At 33.8% G+C, this 15,175-nt stretch overlaps 3 protein-coding genes across 11 annotated transcripts; 1 reads left to right on the top strand and 2 right to left on the bottom strand.

Annotated features, from left to right (window-relative positions):
- The first annotated feature begins 2,829 nt into the window (after positions 1-2,829).
- LOC113722673 (large ribosomal subunit protein uL10-like) lies at positions 2,830-5,385 on the top strand. Its single transcript, XM_072048364.1, has 5 exons — positions 2,830-3,309; positions 3,558-3,626; positions 4,281-4,379; positions 4,619-5,011; positions 5,104-5,385. Exons 1-5 carry the CDS (start codon positions 3,052-3,054, stop codon positions 5,251-5,253), a joined length of 969 nt encoding a protein of 322 aa, XP_071904465.1. The 5' UTR covers positions 2,830-3,051; the 3' UTR covers positions 5,254-5,385.
- Positions 4,504-10,239, bottom strand: LOC113722670 (probable phosphopantothenoylcysteine decarboxylase). 9 transcript variants are annotated; one of them, XR_011814085.1, is made up of 5 exons: positions 9,986-10,003; positions 8,936-9,280; positions 7,892-8,197; positions 5,799-7,380; positions 4,504-5,489 (listed from the first exon to the last, which is right to left on the bottom strand). XR_011814085.1 is itself a non-coding variant. In XM_072048368.1 (5 exons), exons 3-4 carry the CDS (start codon positions 9,275-9,277, stop codon positions 7,907-7,909), a joined length of 633 nt encoding a protein of 210 aa, XP_071904469.1. In that variant the 5' UTR covers positions 9,278-9,280; positions 9,671-10,010; positions 10,223-10,239; the 3' UTR covers positions 5,498-7,380; positions 7,892-7,906. The 9 variants fall into 9 exon arrangements, 6 of the variants coding, with proteins under 6 accessions (XP_071904468.1, XP_071904469.1, XP_071904470.1 ...); XR_011814084.1 differs by having other exon boundaries at positions 5,805-7,380; XR_011814086.1 differs by having other exon boundaries at positions 5,822-7,380.
- Positions 10,240-12,092: 1,853 nt separating this feature from the next.
- Positions 12,093-14,298, bottom strand: LOC140006856 (uncharacterized). Its single transcript, XM_072049523.1, has 5 exons — positions 13,836-14,298; positions 13,172-13,488; positions 12,504-12,837; positions 12,286-12,419; positions 12,093-12,203 (listed from the first exon to the last, which is right to left on the bottom strand). Exons 1-5 carry the CDS (start codon positions 14,296-14,298, stop codon positions 12,093-12,095), a joined length of 1,359 nt encoding a protein of 452 aa, XP_071905624.1.
- Positions 14,299-15,175: the final 877 nt, after the last annotated feature.

The following is a 15,175-nucleotide window of genomic DNA, read 5'->3' as shown; positions in this document are numbered from 1 at the left end:
AAAACTCTTGTCGTGAAGGGATGGCAGTGGTGGAAGTAACAGAGGACCAAGGGGGCAACTAGCCCTCCTCCCTCCAAATCTCAACATATTCCTTTTAGCCCCTAAGAAATTTTGAAGATTTTCATTGAAAGTCCTTCTTTCAGCTCCTAAGATTGTAACAAAATTATTCTCTAGAATAATATTTTTGACCTTGGTATTTAGTTAATTGATTCATAAAATTCAACTTGTATTAAATTTTATAGCATTACATATTGACTAGTTTAAAATAATATATTATGTGAAGAAAAATTTCTTTGATGTTAAATTGCTCATCCCTTTCAATTAGTTATTGCATTCTAATTCATTTTTGATTTGCCAAATTTCATAATTAAGTTCTTGTATCTTTATATATATATATATATATATATATATATATATGATCCCTGAAATGTAAAATCTAAGCTTTACAATTGTATATATTAAAAGTTTTCGTTGTAAACATACAAAACCAGGATTTACATCCAAATAGCAAATGTTATTTGTGCACTTCAAATTTTCACTTAAAAATACGCTTATTTTCAAAGTTTGATATTATGGAATAGTCAAATTATACCTTTTGTCCTTAGGATTGCGAGGATGAGGAAATAGAGAAATGAGTAGTGATAGTAAGAAATATATTAATGCATGTTTTGATTCATAATGAATATATACCATATTATTTCTCATACACCTAAGCTTGTCATTGTTTTGTTAAAATAATCTAATGAAAAATAATAGAAACTAAGTAAAAAACTTTTTACTTTGAGTTGCAACTAAACATCATGGTGTCAAAAAAAAAAAAAAAAAAAAAAACCATGATTCTAAATTTATGCTCGGAGGTTGACAATTTTCTACGCATATAAGTCCATCCGCCCAACTTAAAATCCTGCCTCCGCCATTAGGCATGTTTTCCTCCTATTCTATTGTCGGGTTGGTTGATTTAAAATACTTTCGGAGCTCTGCATACTATTCAACCAGAATTGGTTCGTGATGCTTTCAAAGCAAAAATTTCCTGCCAGAGCAACTTCCACAAAAATACCAACAGTACCCCTTCACAAGTCAACTCCTTTTGTCAATACAAATTAGGCCAACTACACAACTTTCAACAGTCTATCTGTCCCTCTTCCCCTATCAAATTTGGATCAGATACATGCAAATTAAGTAGACACAGTTTAGGGATGGTGTATATTTTTCCCTTAAATTATATTATTTTTTTATTTTTGGTAGAATTGGTGTTGTTTTCATTATTACTTTTCATCAAAAATAAAAATTTTCATATCTAAAGGCTAGTGGTACTTCGTTTTTTAGTTAGTGATTTCACAATTTAGCTTTGATGAATGATACCATTCTTGATTTTTTAAATCCACGACCAATGAATATTATTTACTTTTTATTTTCTATATAATTTGCCCTTTTAGTTAGAATTACTAAGTTGGAGGGTAAAATGTTATTGTTTACTTTTTTTACTTTTAGTAGGTTTGGTGATGTTACCTTTTTATTTACCCTCACATTAATAGATTTCAAACCAAATTTCTATAAGTGGAGTCATTTCTTACTTTTTGAATTCAAAAGGCACGAAAGAATATATAACAACTTAAAAATAATCAAAATTCTACAAAAAAAAAAAAAGAATGAAGAGTTGGAAGCATTTTGACTTAACTATATTAAAAACCTCTTCTCAAATTTATATAAATATAGACATGTTAAGAGGCCACTGCATAAAACTCAGCGACTTGCTGCTTGTGACTGGCTTCATTTCTCTCTCTACTCGTCCCCCTCACAAGTCATAACTCTTTTGTTTTTGTTTTTCAAGTAACGCACCACAATCATTGTCAATTTCTATAATCTGTCAAACAACACGTCTTCATGTATATTGTCTCATGTTCATCTAATACGTAGATTAGGTCAGAGTCTAGTAACTAAAGTTGACATATCAGGGCATAAAGATCTTTATCAAATTCCCCTTCCCTCTTCCCACTTCTTAAATCGCACCACTCTTCTATTGGAAAAAATTTGAAAAAAAAAATTAATATTTGTTACTTGTACATTTGACATCGAAGCGCTTGTATCCTCTATATTTGATGGGGAAATGCAGAAATGAAGATATGGTACATCGGTAATTCAACATACATAACATGTTCAGTGCCAGCAAAGCTTATGCTCTTCGCACCGAATCATTTTGTGGAAAAGTACTTTTTCAAAACTCCGTTTCAAGTTTTCACTTTTAATACCATCGGATTCCAAGGTATTCTTTTATGAGTCCACTTACAAAAATTATGATATTATTAAGCTGAAATCAAAGCAAATATGCCATCTTTTAACTGATTTCTGTCGCTAGTTATATGTCATTTAATATAGAATTTTTTTTCATTTATATAATCTGAAAAAGTCATATAAAAGGATGGTTTTTACTAAACCCACGTTTTTTTTTTAACCTTCCATCCCTCAATTGCGATGTATAATATTCGAATCCTAATCTTGGAAAAAATTTTAAAGGTTCTCCTCGATCACTAGGTCAATTCCAATAATTCCGTGATGATCTTGAACGCTAATCCTGGGAAAAATTTCAAAGATCTTCCTGAACACCCAGCCAACTCCAAGAGTTCCGTGACAATTACTTAACTTGGAGGCATTAACATTTTGAACCCAAATATAAATATCGACTCTTTTTCTTCCTTTTTAACATAAAAATTTGAGTTCTGTCGGCTCCAATACAGTAACTGCTAACTAGTACAAATTCGAAACGTGTCCCAACTACACTATACACTTTCGGTACTTAGTATTCTGAGTTTTCGTTGCGTCTTCAAGTTCACTTCTTCACTTCACTTGTACAGTTGTACTCCATTTTTCCACGTCTCGAAACCGCCAAGCTCTCGGCTTATCGACACTTGGGCTTTTCTTTATCTCTCTAAAATCATTTCTTCAATCGTCTTCTTGTCATTTTTCCTCGTATCCACTTTAGATCAAACCCCAGAACAAGAAAAATAAATCTGATTGTGCTTTTTTTTTCTTCCTGGTTTTTCCTATCAAAAGATGGTGGTGAAACATAGTAAGGCCGAGAAGAAGATCGCTTACGATAAAAAACTGTGCAATTTGTTGGATGAATACAGTCAGATACTCATCGTCGGAGCAGACAATGTTGGATCAAATCAGCTGCAGAATATCCGCAGAGGTTTACGTGCAGAGTCGGTTATTCTCATGGGGAAGAATACCATGATGAAGAGGTCCATAAGGGTTCATGCAGAAAATACTGGCAACAAAAGTTTCCTTAATCTCATACCCCTTCTTGTTGTAAGTATACTCCTTAGGAATCTGCATCTGAATTTTCTAAGCCTGCTTTTTTAAATTTTATTTTAAAGTTATATAAGTATGGTGTAGTCAAATGCTTTATTTGTAGGACATCTTGAATGGGTTTTTTTTTTTTGGTGATTTATTGAAAGAATTGTTTTCATGCATAATTTTCAAATGAGAATTTTTTTTCCCGTGTTTATTTTTTGTTTAATCTGATAGGAATTGAATTTGGTTTTTTTTTCGTTCAGGGAAACGTGGGATTGATCTTCACGAAGGGTGATTTGAAGGAAATAAGCGAGGAGGTTTCAAAATACAAGGTAATTGTAGCTTTTGAACTGTGTGGACAAAATTCTTCCTTTTTTTTTTTTGGCATTGATTGTTTTCATTATTATTGATGATTGAATGCATGTGCATGGAAACATGAAATGTTTGCTCAGCTTGTATCGACACTTACTGTTTTAAGAATACAAGATAAATAAATATATATATATATATATATATATATATGCATGTGTGTGCGTGTGTGTGAGTTTCTTTTTTTCTTTTTTTTTTTTTTTTCTGTAACAACTTTCTTGACGGGCTATAAAGCAACTATAATGCTAAAGAAAACATACGACTTTACTCTATGCTATTTGCTTCCTTATTGAAACAGGAGATTTTGCACCTACAGCGATAAATCAAGAACCTACAGAGAATATCACATAAACCTTTATGTAGGATCTTTTATCTTTGGTTTAAGTAATTAAGATGATCAAGTAATACAATCTAATGATAATAACTATGATTTACACTTGCAGAGATCAAAAAATTGAGCAAGGTCGAAATAACTATGAATTTTCCTTTTTTTTTTTTTTGAAGTCGAAATAATTATGTTCAAGCTTTTGATATGAGCCACAGGGAATTTATGTTTTCTGTGGTTTTCTTTGGTAATTTTTCCATATTTGCTAATTTTACTAGTTTGTGTGAATCAGGTTGGTGCCCCTGCTCGTGTAGGTTTAATTGCTCCAGACGATGTTGTCGTTCCTCCAGGGAATACCGGACTTGACCCATCGCAGACATCCTTCTTCCAGGTGCTTAATCATTTTCTAAGTATCAGGAGGCATTCATAATCTCTGACATTGGTCAGAATTCTAGTGATCTTTCTTGGGAGTATAAGAGGCATATTTGATGCATAGGGTTTAGGGGTTCTTCTGATTACTAAACTCGTCAATATAGCTCAAATTGAAATTTGCAACCCAGTTCTGATCATCCACAGGGAATTTTGAATGCATACAAGTAAATGTTTACTCTCACATGTGGATGTGTCCAGGTTCTCAATATCCCCACTAAGATTAATAAGGGAACTGTTGAAATTATTACTGCTGTGGAGCTGATTAAGAAGGGGGATAAAGTTGGTTCCTCTGAGTCAGCTCTGCTTTCAAAGCTTGGGGTTAGGCCATTCTCTTATGGCCTTATTGTCCAGGCCGTTTATGAGAATGGATCAGTCTTTAGCCCTGAAGTGCTAGATTTGACAGAAGATGATCTAGCTGTGAAGTTCTTGGTGGGACTTTCTATGGCAACTTCTCTTTCTCTGGAAATTTCATACCCAGCCTTGTCAGCTGCACCTCACATGTTGATAAATGGGTACAAAAATGCCCTGGCCATTGCAGTCGAGACTGAATACTCTTTCCCTCAGGCTGATGAGGTCACGGAGTACCTCAAGGTATGTAACTTAATTTCTCGTACTAGTCAACTTAATCTAATCAAAAGCATAACTGAAATCGAATTCATCTTTGGACATCGTACAAATTGTAGGATCCCAGCAAGTTTGCTGCTGCAGTAAGTGCTGCTCCAGCTCCTGCCCCGGGAGATGGTGGTGCTGCTGCTGCCAATGAAGAAAAGAAACCAGAGCCTGTTGAAGAGGAGGAAGAAGATGAAGATTTGGGTCTTAGTCTTTTTGACTAGATTTAATTTAGATTGATTGCCTGCTACATATCTTCTAGTTCTTTCTTGCTTTTTTTGTTTTGCACCAGTGGAATAATCCTGAGTTTTAGTACCCTACCAATAATTCTTGATAATATATCTGCATTTGCATGACTTCTTTTTGTTTGACTTGTTCTGTTGTTCGTGATAATGTTGAGGTTTATCAGCTGATCAACGAGTTATCCAGTTTATGCATCATTAATGCAAAATAACTGATTCTGCAAAAAAAAAAAAAAAAAAAAAGATGACAGGTGACTTCGTTATACCCAAAATCACAGATTACAGCTTGTTTTTGTGCTAAACATGACATGATTTACTGCATAACCCCACATTTTTTTTTTGTTATGCACAAAAAGTGTTGCTCAACGATCTTTCTTTTCTTATGTTCACCGCTTCATATTGATAAATTTGCTACGAGTCTAAACAGACCAAAAAGCATCAGACAAGGAAAGAAAGCCTTGAGCCCTGATGACTCCAGAAAAATTTTTTTAAACATGAATATACTGCTCAGCTCTCACTGAAAGTACCTTCACCTTGTAGAAAATCTTACTCGTTCCAGGGGATTCAAAGATCTTCAAGCATAGATGCAAAGCATTTCCCATCAGGCCATGCAAAACTGTGCAAGACATTGTCCTGAAAAAGCAGGGACGGCGATAGTATCTGTACAATCGGAATCATCTTTCATGCACAACCCCCCACAAACAACAACAACATAGTACAACTCCCAATTTCTGAAGGCTTTAAACTTCGTTTCAGAGACAGAACTCTTTGTAAACTCTCAAATTTTAATCTTATCTTTCTCCAACTCAATTTTAATTCACACAGAACCAGAATGCTTGTAAAAGCAATTGAAAAATCCTTTCTGTGTGAAATACATAAAAAACTAACCTCTTTAACAAATGTTTAGAGCAACACAAAATCAAAAGGTCCTTGAAAAGTGCAAGTCAATTAACAGCTGTGATCTTTCTGGTCTCAACAATTAATGGACAACAGAAAATAAATGAGAGGCTCAAATGTCTAGAATAAGAAACTTTTTCCGCGCTAAGTTTAGCATCCCAAAGTTCTTATCAAAATGAGGAATTTTCAACGAATGAAAAGAGGCATCGTTATGCTAAAATTGCCTTCCTCTTGTGTGTTTTGATTTCCAAAAATGGTTACATCCCCAGTAACCTCTTTACTCTTCTGGAAAACCAGAAGTTATGCAGCAACTCCTACTTCTAATAGTAGCTACAAGTACGATAAATACTAAGATTTACACTTTCACTGAATCAAAGATTCAATGCATCTGATGAGGCATATTATTGAGCACAGGAGGTTGAAAGAAATTGCTTATTACTAAAGACCAATTTAAGTCCTAAGTGCATAATTTCCCACTACCAGCATCCCAGTTCAAACTTCAAGAATTCAACAACCTGTTTATATTGCAGCAGTTCTAAAAAAATTATGATGCGTCACAGAAGGCAAAATCTAGTGAAAGAAAAAAAATTGTGCTCTATGTATATCACTCAGAAAAACAGACAAAGACATCCATGAATATACAGGCAAAGGCTGCCTGTAAATTTTATCCTTTTCTTATGTCTCCTTCCTTACACTAGGTTCAAACTACTCGACTTAAATTATGCAGGTGATTCACATTGATAAATTGACAGAGAAAAGACTTGACAATTCAATAGAAGGAAAACACAGAGGAATTTATCATTCCAGGGTCCAGATCCCAGCAAAAATAGAAGAAAGTGTTGAGGAACAATTTTCAAGAATAACAATACCGAAGTTACAGGATTACAAACTATGCAAAAAATGGTCCACATAGATCATACACCATCAAAAATAAGTGAAATGCAAATCAAACTAAGAGCAAATTTTACCTAGAGTGGACACTAATGCATTAACAAAAGAATACATAGAAAAGGGTACTTTAAAGAAATGCATACTTAGCAAAGCTAAACGGAAAAACTGGATCCATTTCACAAGCATGTGGGTAAAATATTATTCATAGATTTGACAAAATGTCAAACACAAATAGATTTGAAGCAGACAGGAAAAGAAAGCAGCTTCCCTTCCTGATGAAACAGATTGACATTGTGGAACAGGGATGATAGACTACTGGAGCTGTAGAACAAAAGTGAAGTTCAAACATAAGACGAGGAATTCAATTGCATGCCACAAGTATCTTTTACATAATGCAGTTCCAAGAGCAGTATACGCAACACATTTAGCTTTCAAATTCTTATTTGACTGAAACTCTCTTTAAGTATCTCCCCTTTTTTTGGCAGGTTTCACATTTATCTGCCTCCATATGGAATGAATATTAGTCACACAATTTTCAATGGACCTCCAAGGAACTGTCGGACACTTGGTACTAATTATTTTTGTTTTGCATCAACCGAGCAGCTCATACAGAGCGAATCAGGAAATTCATGCTTTGTCCAACAAAAATTTCAATCAACTCTAAAAAGAAACCCATTTTTAAGTAGGTTTTCTATGGTGTATGACAGAAGATGTATTTAAGCATAATAAAAAATCTGGACAACAAGATTGGTGATCAGTACAAAAATCACATCTAATGCATGTTGGATGGGTAACATGTGTGCACTGCATATCAAATTGTTTTGGTCACAACCTTGTGATATGGTGTTCATTGGCTGCCATTGCTTGATTGACCCCTGGATTCTAAGAAGAGCCTTACAGTTGAGAAGATGAGCGAAGGTTCAGCCATTGCACCATTCCCATAGTCTCCACAAGCTAGCCTCTTGGTTACAGGTGGAATAAGATTGATCCCCAGGTCATCAATTAACATAAGATGCCGTTCTGTAAAAGGGTTGTTCCACATTAATGTGTTCATGGCTGGAGCTACAAAAAGTGGCTTACTATAATCCCATGCTCGCACAATGCAGGTAAGCAAATTATCACACAATCCTCCTGCAATCTACAAATAAGCTAAGATATCAGGACTGTGTCTGACCTTAATGGAAATGGGTGAGTCTACTTCAAAGAATGTGAGAGATAGTATGAAACCACATATCATTAAATTCTGTAAAACTGTTCCTCAGTCTAACTTCACACAATTTGTTGCAAGATGTCTGAGTATGGGTATCAAATCAAGTGAGCTTATGTTTCAATAGTAGTCCCTCAGTTCTGTTCAAAGGTTATGAAAATGCCCATACACATGAAAAAAATTCCTCAAAGAGAACTTCTGTCTTGATCACAGATTTATGAAGCATAAAGGGTGAAAAACTTTGATGGAAAGTGATCTTATTAACACTTCTCAATCAATAAAATAAAACTTAAGAGCCATAGATTTGAAAACATATGGCCAAAAGTAATATGGCTTTGCAAATGATGTACCATTAATATTGCTTCCTCAGTTCTGATCATTCCTTTTCGTTTTTCTTTAATTTTAATCAATAAAAGGATTTTTAGAATTTGCGTACATCTAAAACAATCAAATTACAAGCAGGTCCTCAAGGTGTTAATAAGCAAACTTCTCTCTTTTGCAATTATTTCATAATTCTAGTATCCATACCCTTGTTTAAGCACAAACTTTGATGATATCTCACAAGTTTAAGCATACAGGTACACAAATAACATTAAAGCAAATATGAAAAAAATTCACCCAGCAGTTAAATCAATGGCAATCTGATAAACATAAATAACAGATATTTACCTTCCCAAGTGTGTTGGCAGACAAAGGTGCAATGACCATAATATCAGCCCACCTACGGAGCTCAATGTGTAGCACATCATCTCCTAGCTTATTCCATGATGACCATTCCTCCTCATCTGTGTAAAGAGTCACATCCTTAGGAAGTGCAGCTTTATCTATGAAATGCATAGAAGCTTTTGTAGCAACTGCTTTAACTTCTGCCCATTCAATAAAGCAATGACAAAGGTTTGCAAACTTTATTGCAGCCACACTTCCACTTGCAGCGAGTAGGATTCGAGGTTTCCTCAAAGAAGTATTACTCTCAACTTCCATATCCAATTTCAGTGATTCAGCAATTTCCATAACCTGCCAGACAAATAAAAGGAAATTAACACATATTCAAACAATAAAAGGAAGACAAAAAACAGAACTAAACATTCATGCTTGACTTCAATTAAACCCCATTTCAATTGATTAACAAAATCTGGTAGTAACATACTCTGAGTGAAAATCAATCAAAACCCCAATTCAGCTCTGAAATTATCAGTTATCCAACTAAGAAACGCAATCAATTAAACCAAGAAAAGATATACAGACTTAATTAACGAAAAAAAAGACTCAAAGCGAAATACATATTAAAACAGCATCCAGAGGAGGATGAGATGAATCCAACAAAAAGTTAAATGGAATGTAAAAATCTCTGTTTGATTGATATATGTAGACATATATAGGTAGCAGGCTAGCTGATTGACATACTGGTGCAGGACGCTGCAGATTCAGTTACTGGGTGAAGGAATGACGATGTGTTCCGGCAAAAGAGGGGTGGCCCAGGAAGACAACTTACTTTTTATTTTTCTGTATTTTGGTAAGCGCCATGCATAGCTTTGAACTAAACGTATACAGAGCTAAGAATTTACAGTCATCCTGGAAAGTGCTAATCCCCTTAAATTATCTAACAGTCAAAGAGGGGCACGAATTAAAAACAATAAGCCCACAATCACTACTGCTGCTTTTCCTAGCTAAGCTGTCCGCAAGGCGATTGGCTTCTCTGGAATTATGCACCAAATATACCTGGTGGAATTCAACTAGCAGCTCCCTGCAATCAGATGAAATAGGAACAAGATCATGAAAACCAATAATGTATGTTTTTTTTGAGAAAGGGAGAGGATAATAGAGGAGTCAACTTCAACTTCAAGTAGAAAGAAATGCAGACAGGGGTCCAAACAAGAATATCATGTTCACGGACTTGGTGCAGTTAAAAGGGCTAAGCAAATAGAATTTGTGGGAAGCAGCAAGGCAAAACTTAACAAGGTCTCTGTTGTGACCATGGTGCGAAGCCGCGGTCGCGGCCCAGAACGTTCCACATCGGTCTCGACATATCGGTCGCGGTGTCGGTGAGACGCAAATTTTAAAACATTTAATAGTCTAAAAACTATTAATAATATAAAAAAAGTATGCTAAACAAAAATAATAAAAAAATAGCAAAAGAAAATTTGTAAAATGTACTATTTTTATACATATTAAACACGATAAGTACTTTTAATTATTTAAAACAATGGCATCATAAATAAAATCAAAATAACATAGACCACAATTTTAAAACTAATAATTGCAAAAGTAATATTAACCATTAACAATACAAACTAAAGATTTATTTATAGCATAAAGTTGGAATATTTTGATCAATCTCCTGCCAAAAATAAAAAGAAATCATATTAGATAAAAGGTAAATATGTAAAAAGATATACTAGTACTTTATATTTTCGTACCTGTTAATACCAAGTAGAATGACGATGTGGTTCAAAATCATCCTCATTTATCGATGAATGGTAAAACAGATGTGGAAGTGGCATAGGACCTTGAGTAGGTAGTGTATACGAGTTATCTGGTGTATTTACTGGATGTGAGGATTGACTAGATGTTCCATAATCATTGGATGGAAGAACTTCTGGATTGGAGATGATTTGCTGATGGTAATATCCAAACCCTCGATAGTTAACACTATCGCTGGTACCATATGATGCAATAGAATCATGACCATAAAATCCAATGTTATTGGAATCAAAAGAAGAACCATCATGAGACTTATCTATTTCTTTTTCATAGTATCCATTACCATGAATGCTAGTAGACCTTTCGACCTGTCCAAGTCTGTCAAATGGCCGATATCCACTGTAATAGTCAGGAGTGATTCCATATGATTGGTCATAACCATATCCCAATTAACTAGTACTACGGTTTTGACTAGATTCATGCTCATAAGTTGGGTGTATACCCAAATTTTGCATCTGATCATTGACTCATCTATATCTTTGTGACCCTGAATGGTGGAGAAAGTATCCTCACTTGAAAATTGAGTTAAATCGTTGAGGAATTGACGTTGTGCTTCTATACCAGGACGATAGCCATGATCAGTATCTTGGGTGGCATAATAATTATCTTGTCCTTGAGCCCATAACATACCTCCTGTTTGTTGGCTATCTTGATTGTAACCACTATGCCTGAAAGAATTGTTCCCTCCATCTCCATTGTCACCATTGTCATCATCATCATTACTGCTGTCACTTTTATTTGAAGATGACAGAACAGTCTGCTTACTGGTTTGTTTAGTCTTACTTTTTTGTTTCCTACTTGAGGATTCAGCAAGACCTTTCTTATTTCTTTTGGTAATATATTGGGACAATGTATCACCAAAACCATTGTTGTCATGTTCTTGATATTCACTACTTTCTGATTCAGTTTGATGAATGCCCATTATCCAACCAATCCAGATTATCTTCAGGCAATGTGGGTTGTTCTTATCCAATCATCCAATATATCATCTTGGTAAAAAATGTGATTCAAGTCAATTGGGTTGTAGAAATCATCAGTATCTCTTTGATGTATCAAATTTTTCACCTTCAATCGCATATTGTAATGCACAAAAACTAATTTATGCAATTTTTTAACTGCCAAACGGTTGCGTAGTTTTGTATGAATTAATGATCATGTACTCCAATTTCGCTCGCAACCAGAGGATGTGCAGGTTTGACTCAGTATTTTCACTGCAATATTCCTTAAATTTGGTGCATCTTCACCGTAGTTAAGCCACCATTCAGCTAAACAAACAAAGTAATAATAACATTCATTTATTATTATTATTTTAATATTATAAAAATATTAACTTCATTTATATGATTTAGATGTTTATGTAAGTATGAATTAAGTTGAAACTTGGTAAAGATTTTGGTAATGCTCTTGCTGCAATAGCACTTCCAAAGCCTCTCTTTTTGTCTGCAAAAATTTTGATCTACAAAAATAATGTATACACAGGTGTTAAAATTTTAAAATTTGTTGATTAATATAAATAAATAAAATAATGAAAAGAATACCTCATTTATTGAATCAACTTGTGCATCTAAATTTGGCTCCAACTTTGCAATGACTTTCTTTAACCCTTTTCGAACTTCATCCAGATTAAACTCACAAGTTCCAGAATATTGAAGGATTGGGTTCAAAAAATATGCTAAATACAATAAAATAACAAAAATTAGAAAATAAATAAATAAATATATTACATATTTAAATTGGATGTAATATTTTAAATTACCTGCCTCATGTAAATCCCGATGAAGTTGATTGTACCATCTATTATCCATCACTTCCCAAATTGTTTTCCAAGATTTCACCGACTTTTGAATAGCCATTTTTGCTCTATCCATTGCCTCATAAATAATTCGCAATGTTGGCTTATTATCTTGATCAATAGTTTTTAAAACTTTGACCAGAGGCTCTATTATTGCACACACATTTCTAACTTTTTTCCAAAACTTCTCTGACAATATCAACTCAGCTACTTTAATAGCTTCTGCTTTTCTCTTGGTAGTGTTATTAAACTCTGCCCATTCATCTGAGGTGCACATTTTTTTTAGTTCTGTAGAATGCTGAAGAAGACTTTCCATAGAAATGAATTCAGTTGCAAATCTAGTGATACCTGGACGTAGCAGTTCCCTTTTTTTTTGTATATGTCTTCATCAGATTCACTACTTTGTCACTGTTATATATGAAACTTGTTATCTTCTTCCCCTGAGCAATAGTTTCTTTTACATTATCTATTTTGCCAATATCCTCCAACATCAAATCTATACAATGCGCAGCGCAAGGTGACCAGAAAAGATTTTTTCTTTTTTTCATCAACAGTTGTCTAGCTGTTTTCATACTAGATTCACTATCTGTCACAACTTGCATAACATTTTTTTCTCCCACAACCTCTACTACCTCATCCATTAACTTGAAAATATATTCAGCAGTTTTCTTGGCATTGGTACAATCAACTGAACTATGGTATATCATGTGCCTATCACAGTATACTATAAAATTTATTATTGGATGTTTTGTACGAGTGCTCCACCTATCACACATAAGTGTACAACCAAAAGTTGAAAATTTATCATAAATATCTCCAAGATATTTCTCAAGCTCTTCAAATTCTTCATCTAAATATTCATTTCCAATTTGATAAGCTGAAGGGCCTTTAATACCAGAACCAGCTTTGGCAATTTCATCAATCATTGATTGATAATAAGGATTGTCAGCTGCATGAAATGATATAGCATTGAAATGAAAAAACTTTGAAACTGTCTTACCAACTCTCTTTATATTTTTCGTCACAAACATTGATTTGACTGATTTTTGTTTCGAAGGAAACATATGTGAGTCAATTCCTCTGCTTGTCATTTCATCTGCTTGTCTGACACTGAAATTACGTGACAATCCTCTTTTATTTTGAGAAGTAGTTGGTTTTGAAGTGCCAACACCCATATTCCCTAAAATTCACGATGTTTAACAAATAAAAAATGAATGACTAAATTGCAACTTTATTTAATTATATTTAATAAAATGATATCAAATTTGTTATAATATTTTAGTTTACAAATCATACCTGACATAAACATAGAAGGTCGACTCCCAGATACCGAATGCCTTCGTTGTTCGTCTAAAAATTGCAAGTATTGGCTCTCTCTAATTGCTTGCTTCATCTGTTTTTTTTCCAACGCCATCTGACTTTCTTCATTAATTTCAAAAAAGACTTCGTCCTCCTCGTCGCCAACCATGTTGAAATTACCATACATATTTTCTTGTTGGAGAGAATTCAATATTTCTTCTTTTTTCTGTTTTATTGCAACTCTTTGAATCTTATCAACCTTTAGATGCATTTTCATTAAATCTCTAACTTCACTTGAGGCCCTTGGACAAGGTTCAACTTGTCCTGTGACATGACTGACATGTTCTTTCAATCTTGTAATGCCACCATGCATTATTTTTCCACAATGATTGCATCTCACAATTTTTCTATTCCCACCCACGGGTTTACCATGTTCCCAACCAATATCCTTGCTCGTCATTGTAACTATTACACATATCAATATAAATGGTTAATACATCACAAAATAATTAAAGATATATGGAAAAAAAATACAACAAGCAGTTTCTGACATTTTATAATTGCAATAATTTATTTCTATTATATTAGTAAGTTAAACATCTAATCTATAATGTAAACCTGCAACAATGATCATTTTTTTCATTTATTATAAGAACTTTGGCATTTTGTTTGTTGATGGGTGATTAACTTAAACATATAATTTAGCTCTCCATCTTCCTATAGTTTTTAGTTCACGATCATGATCACCAAGATAATTATGTATTATAATAAGTTGGAAGATAATACAAAATGTCCCTCTCTATTAGCACAAAAATATACACGTGCGGTGGAAGCAATTCTCATATCTCTCTAATTTCTTTGTTAACCATCGTCATATTTATATATATGTATATATATATAGACTAGTAACAATACATACCAAATTCAAATGACCAAATTCAAAAAAAAAAAAAACCCTTTGAGTGATAGTGCATGCCTATAAGCCTATGTGGACTAAATGACCAAATTCACTGTGAAACTAATTCCTATGCCACAAATAACACTAAACCCCTATTTAATTAAAACACTTAATTAACCACATCAAATGCTAATTAGTTTGGTTTAATATTGTCGACACTCTCTTATATGACAAATAGCACATGACTTGAAACTAATGTACACGATTGTGTTATGTATATATGCCGCCCCACGCTTACTGGTATGGCAATAAATAGCGTTATCATTATATTTTTTTAGCCACACAACTCTATCCATTGTCCCTATCAATAATAGCTAATATGATACCAATTTGTACTTTGCCAAATGGTTGTTGATGCCATATTCTGATAATGACCTGA

Source organism: Coffea arabica, chromosome 5e (assembly GCF_036785885.1).
Source record: "Coffea arabica cultivar ET-39 chromosome 5e, Coffea Arabica ET-39 HiFi, whole genome shotgun sequence".
Lineage (NCBI taxonomy): Eukaryota > Viridiplantae > Streptophyta > Magnoliopsida > Gentianales > Rubiaceae > Coffea > Coffea arabica.
This window is presented reverse-complemented; position numbering and strand designations above follow the sequence as displayed.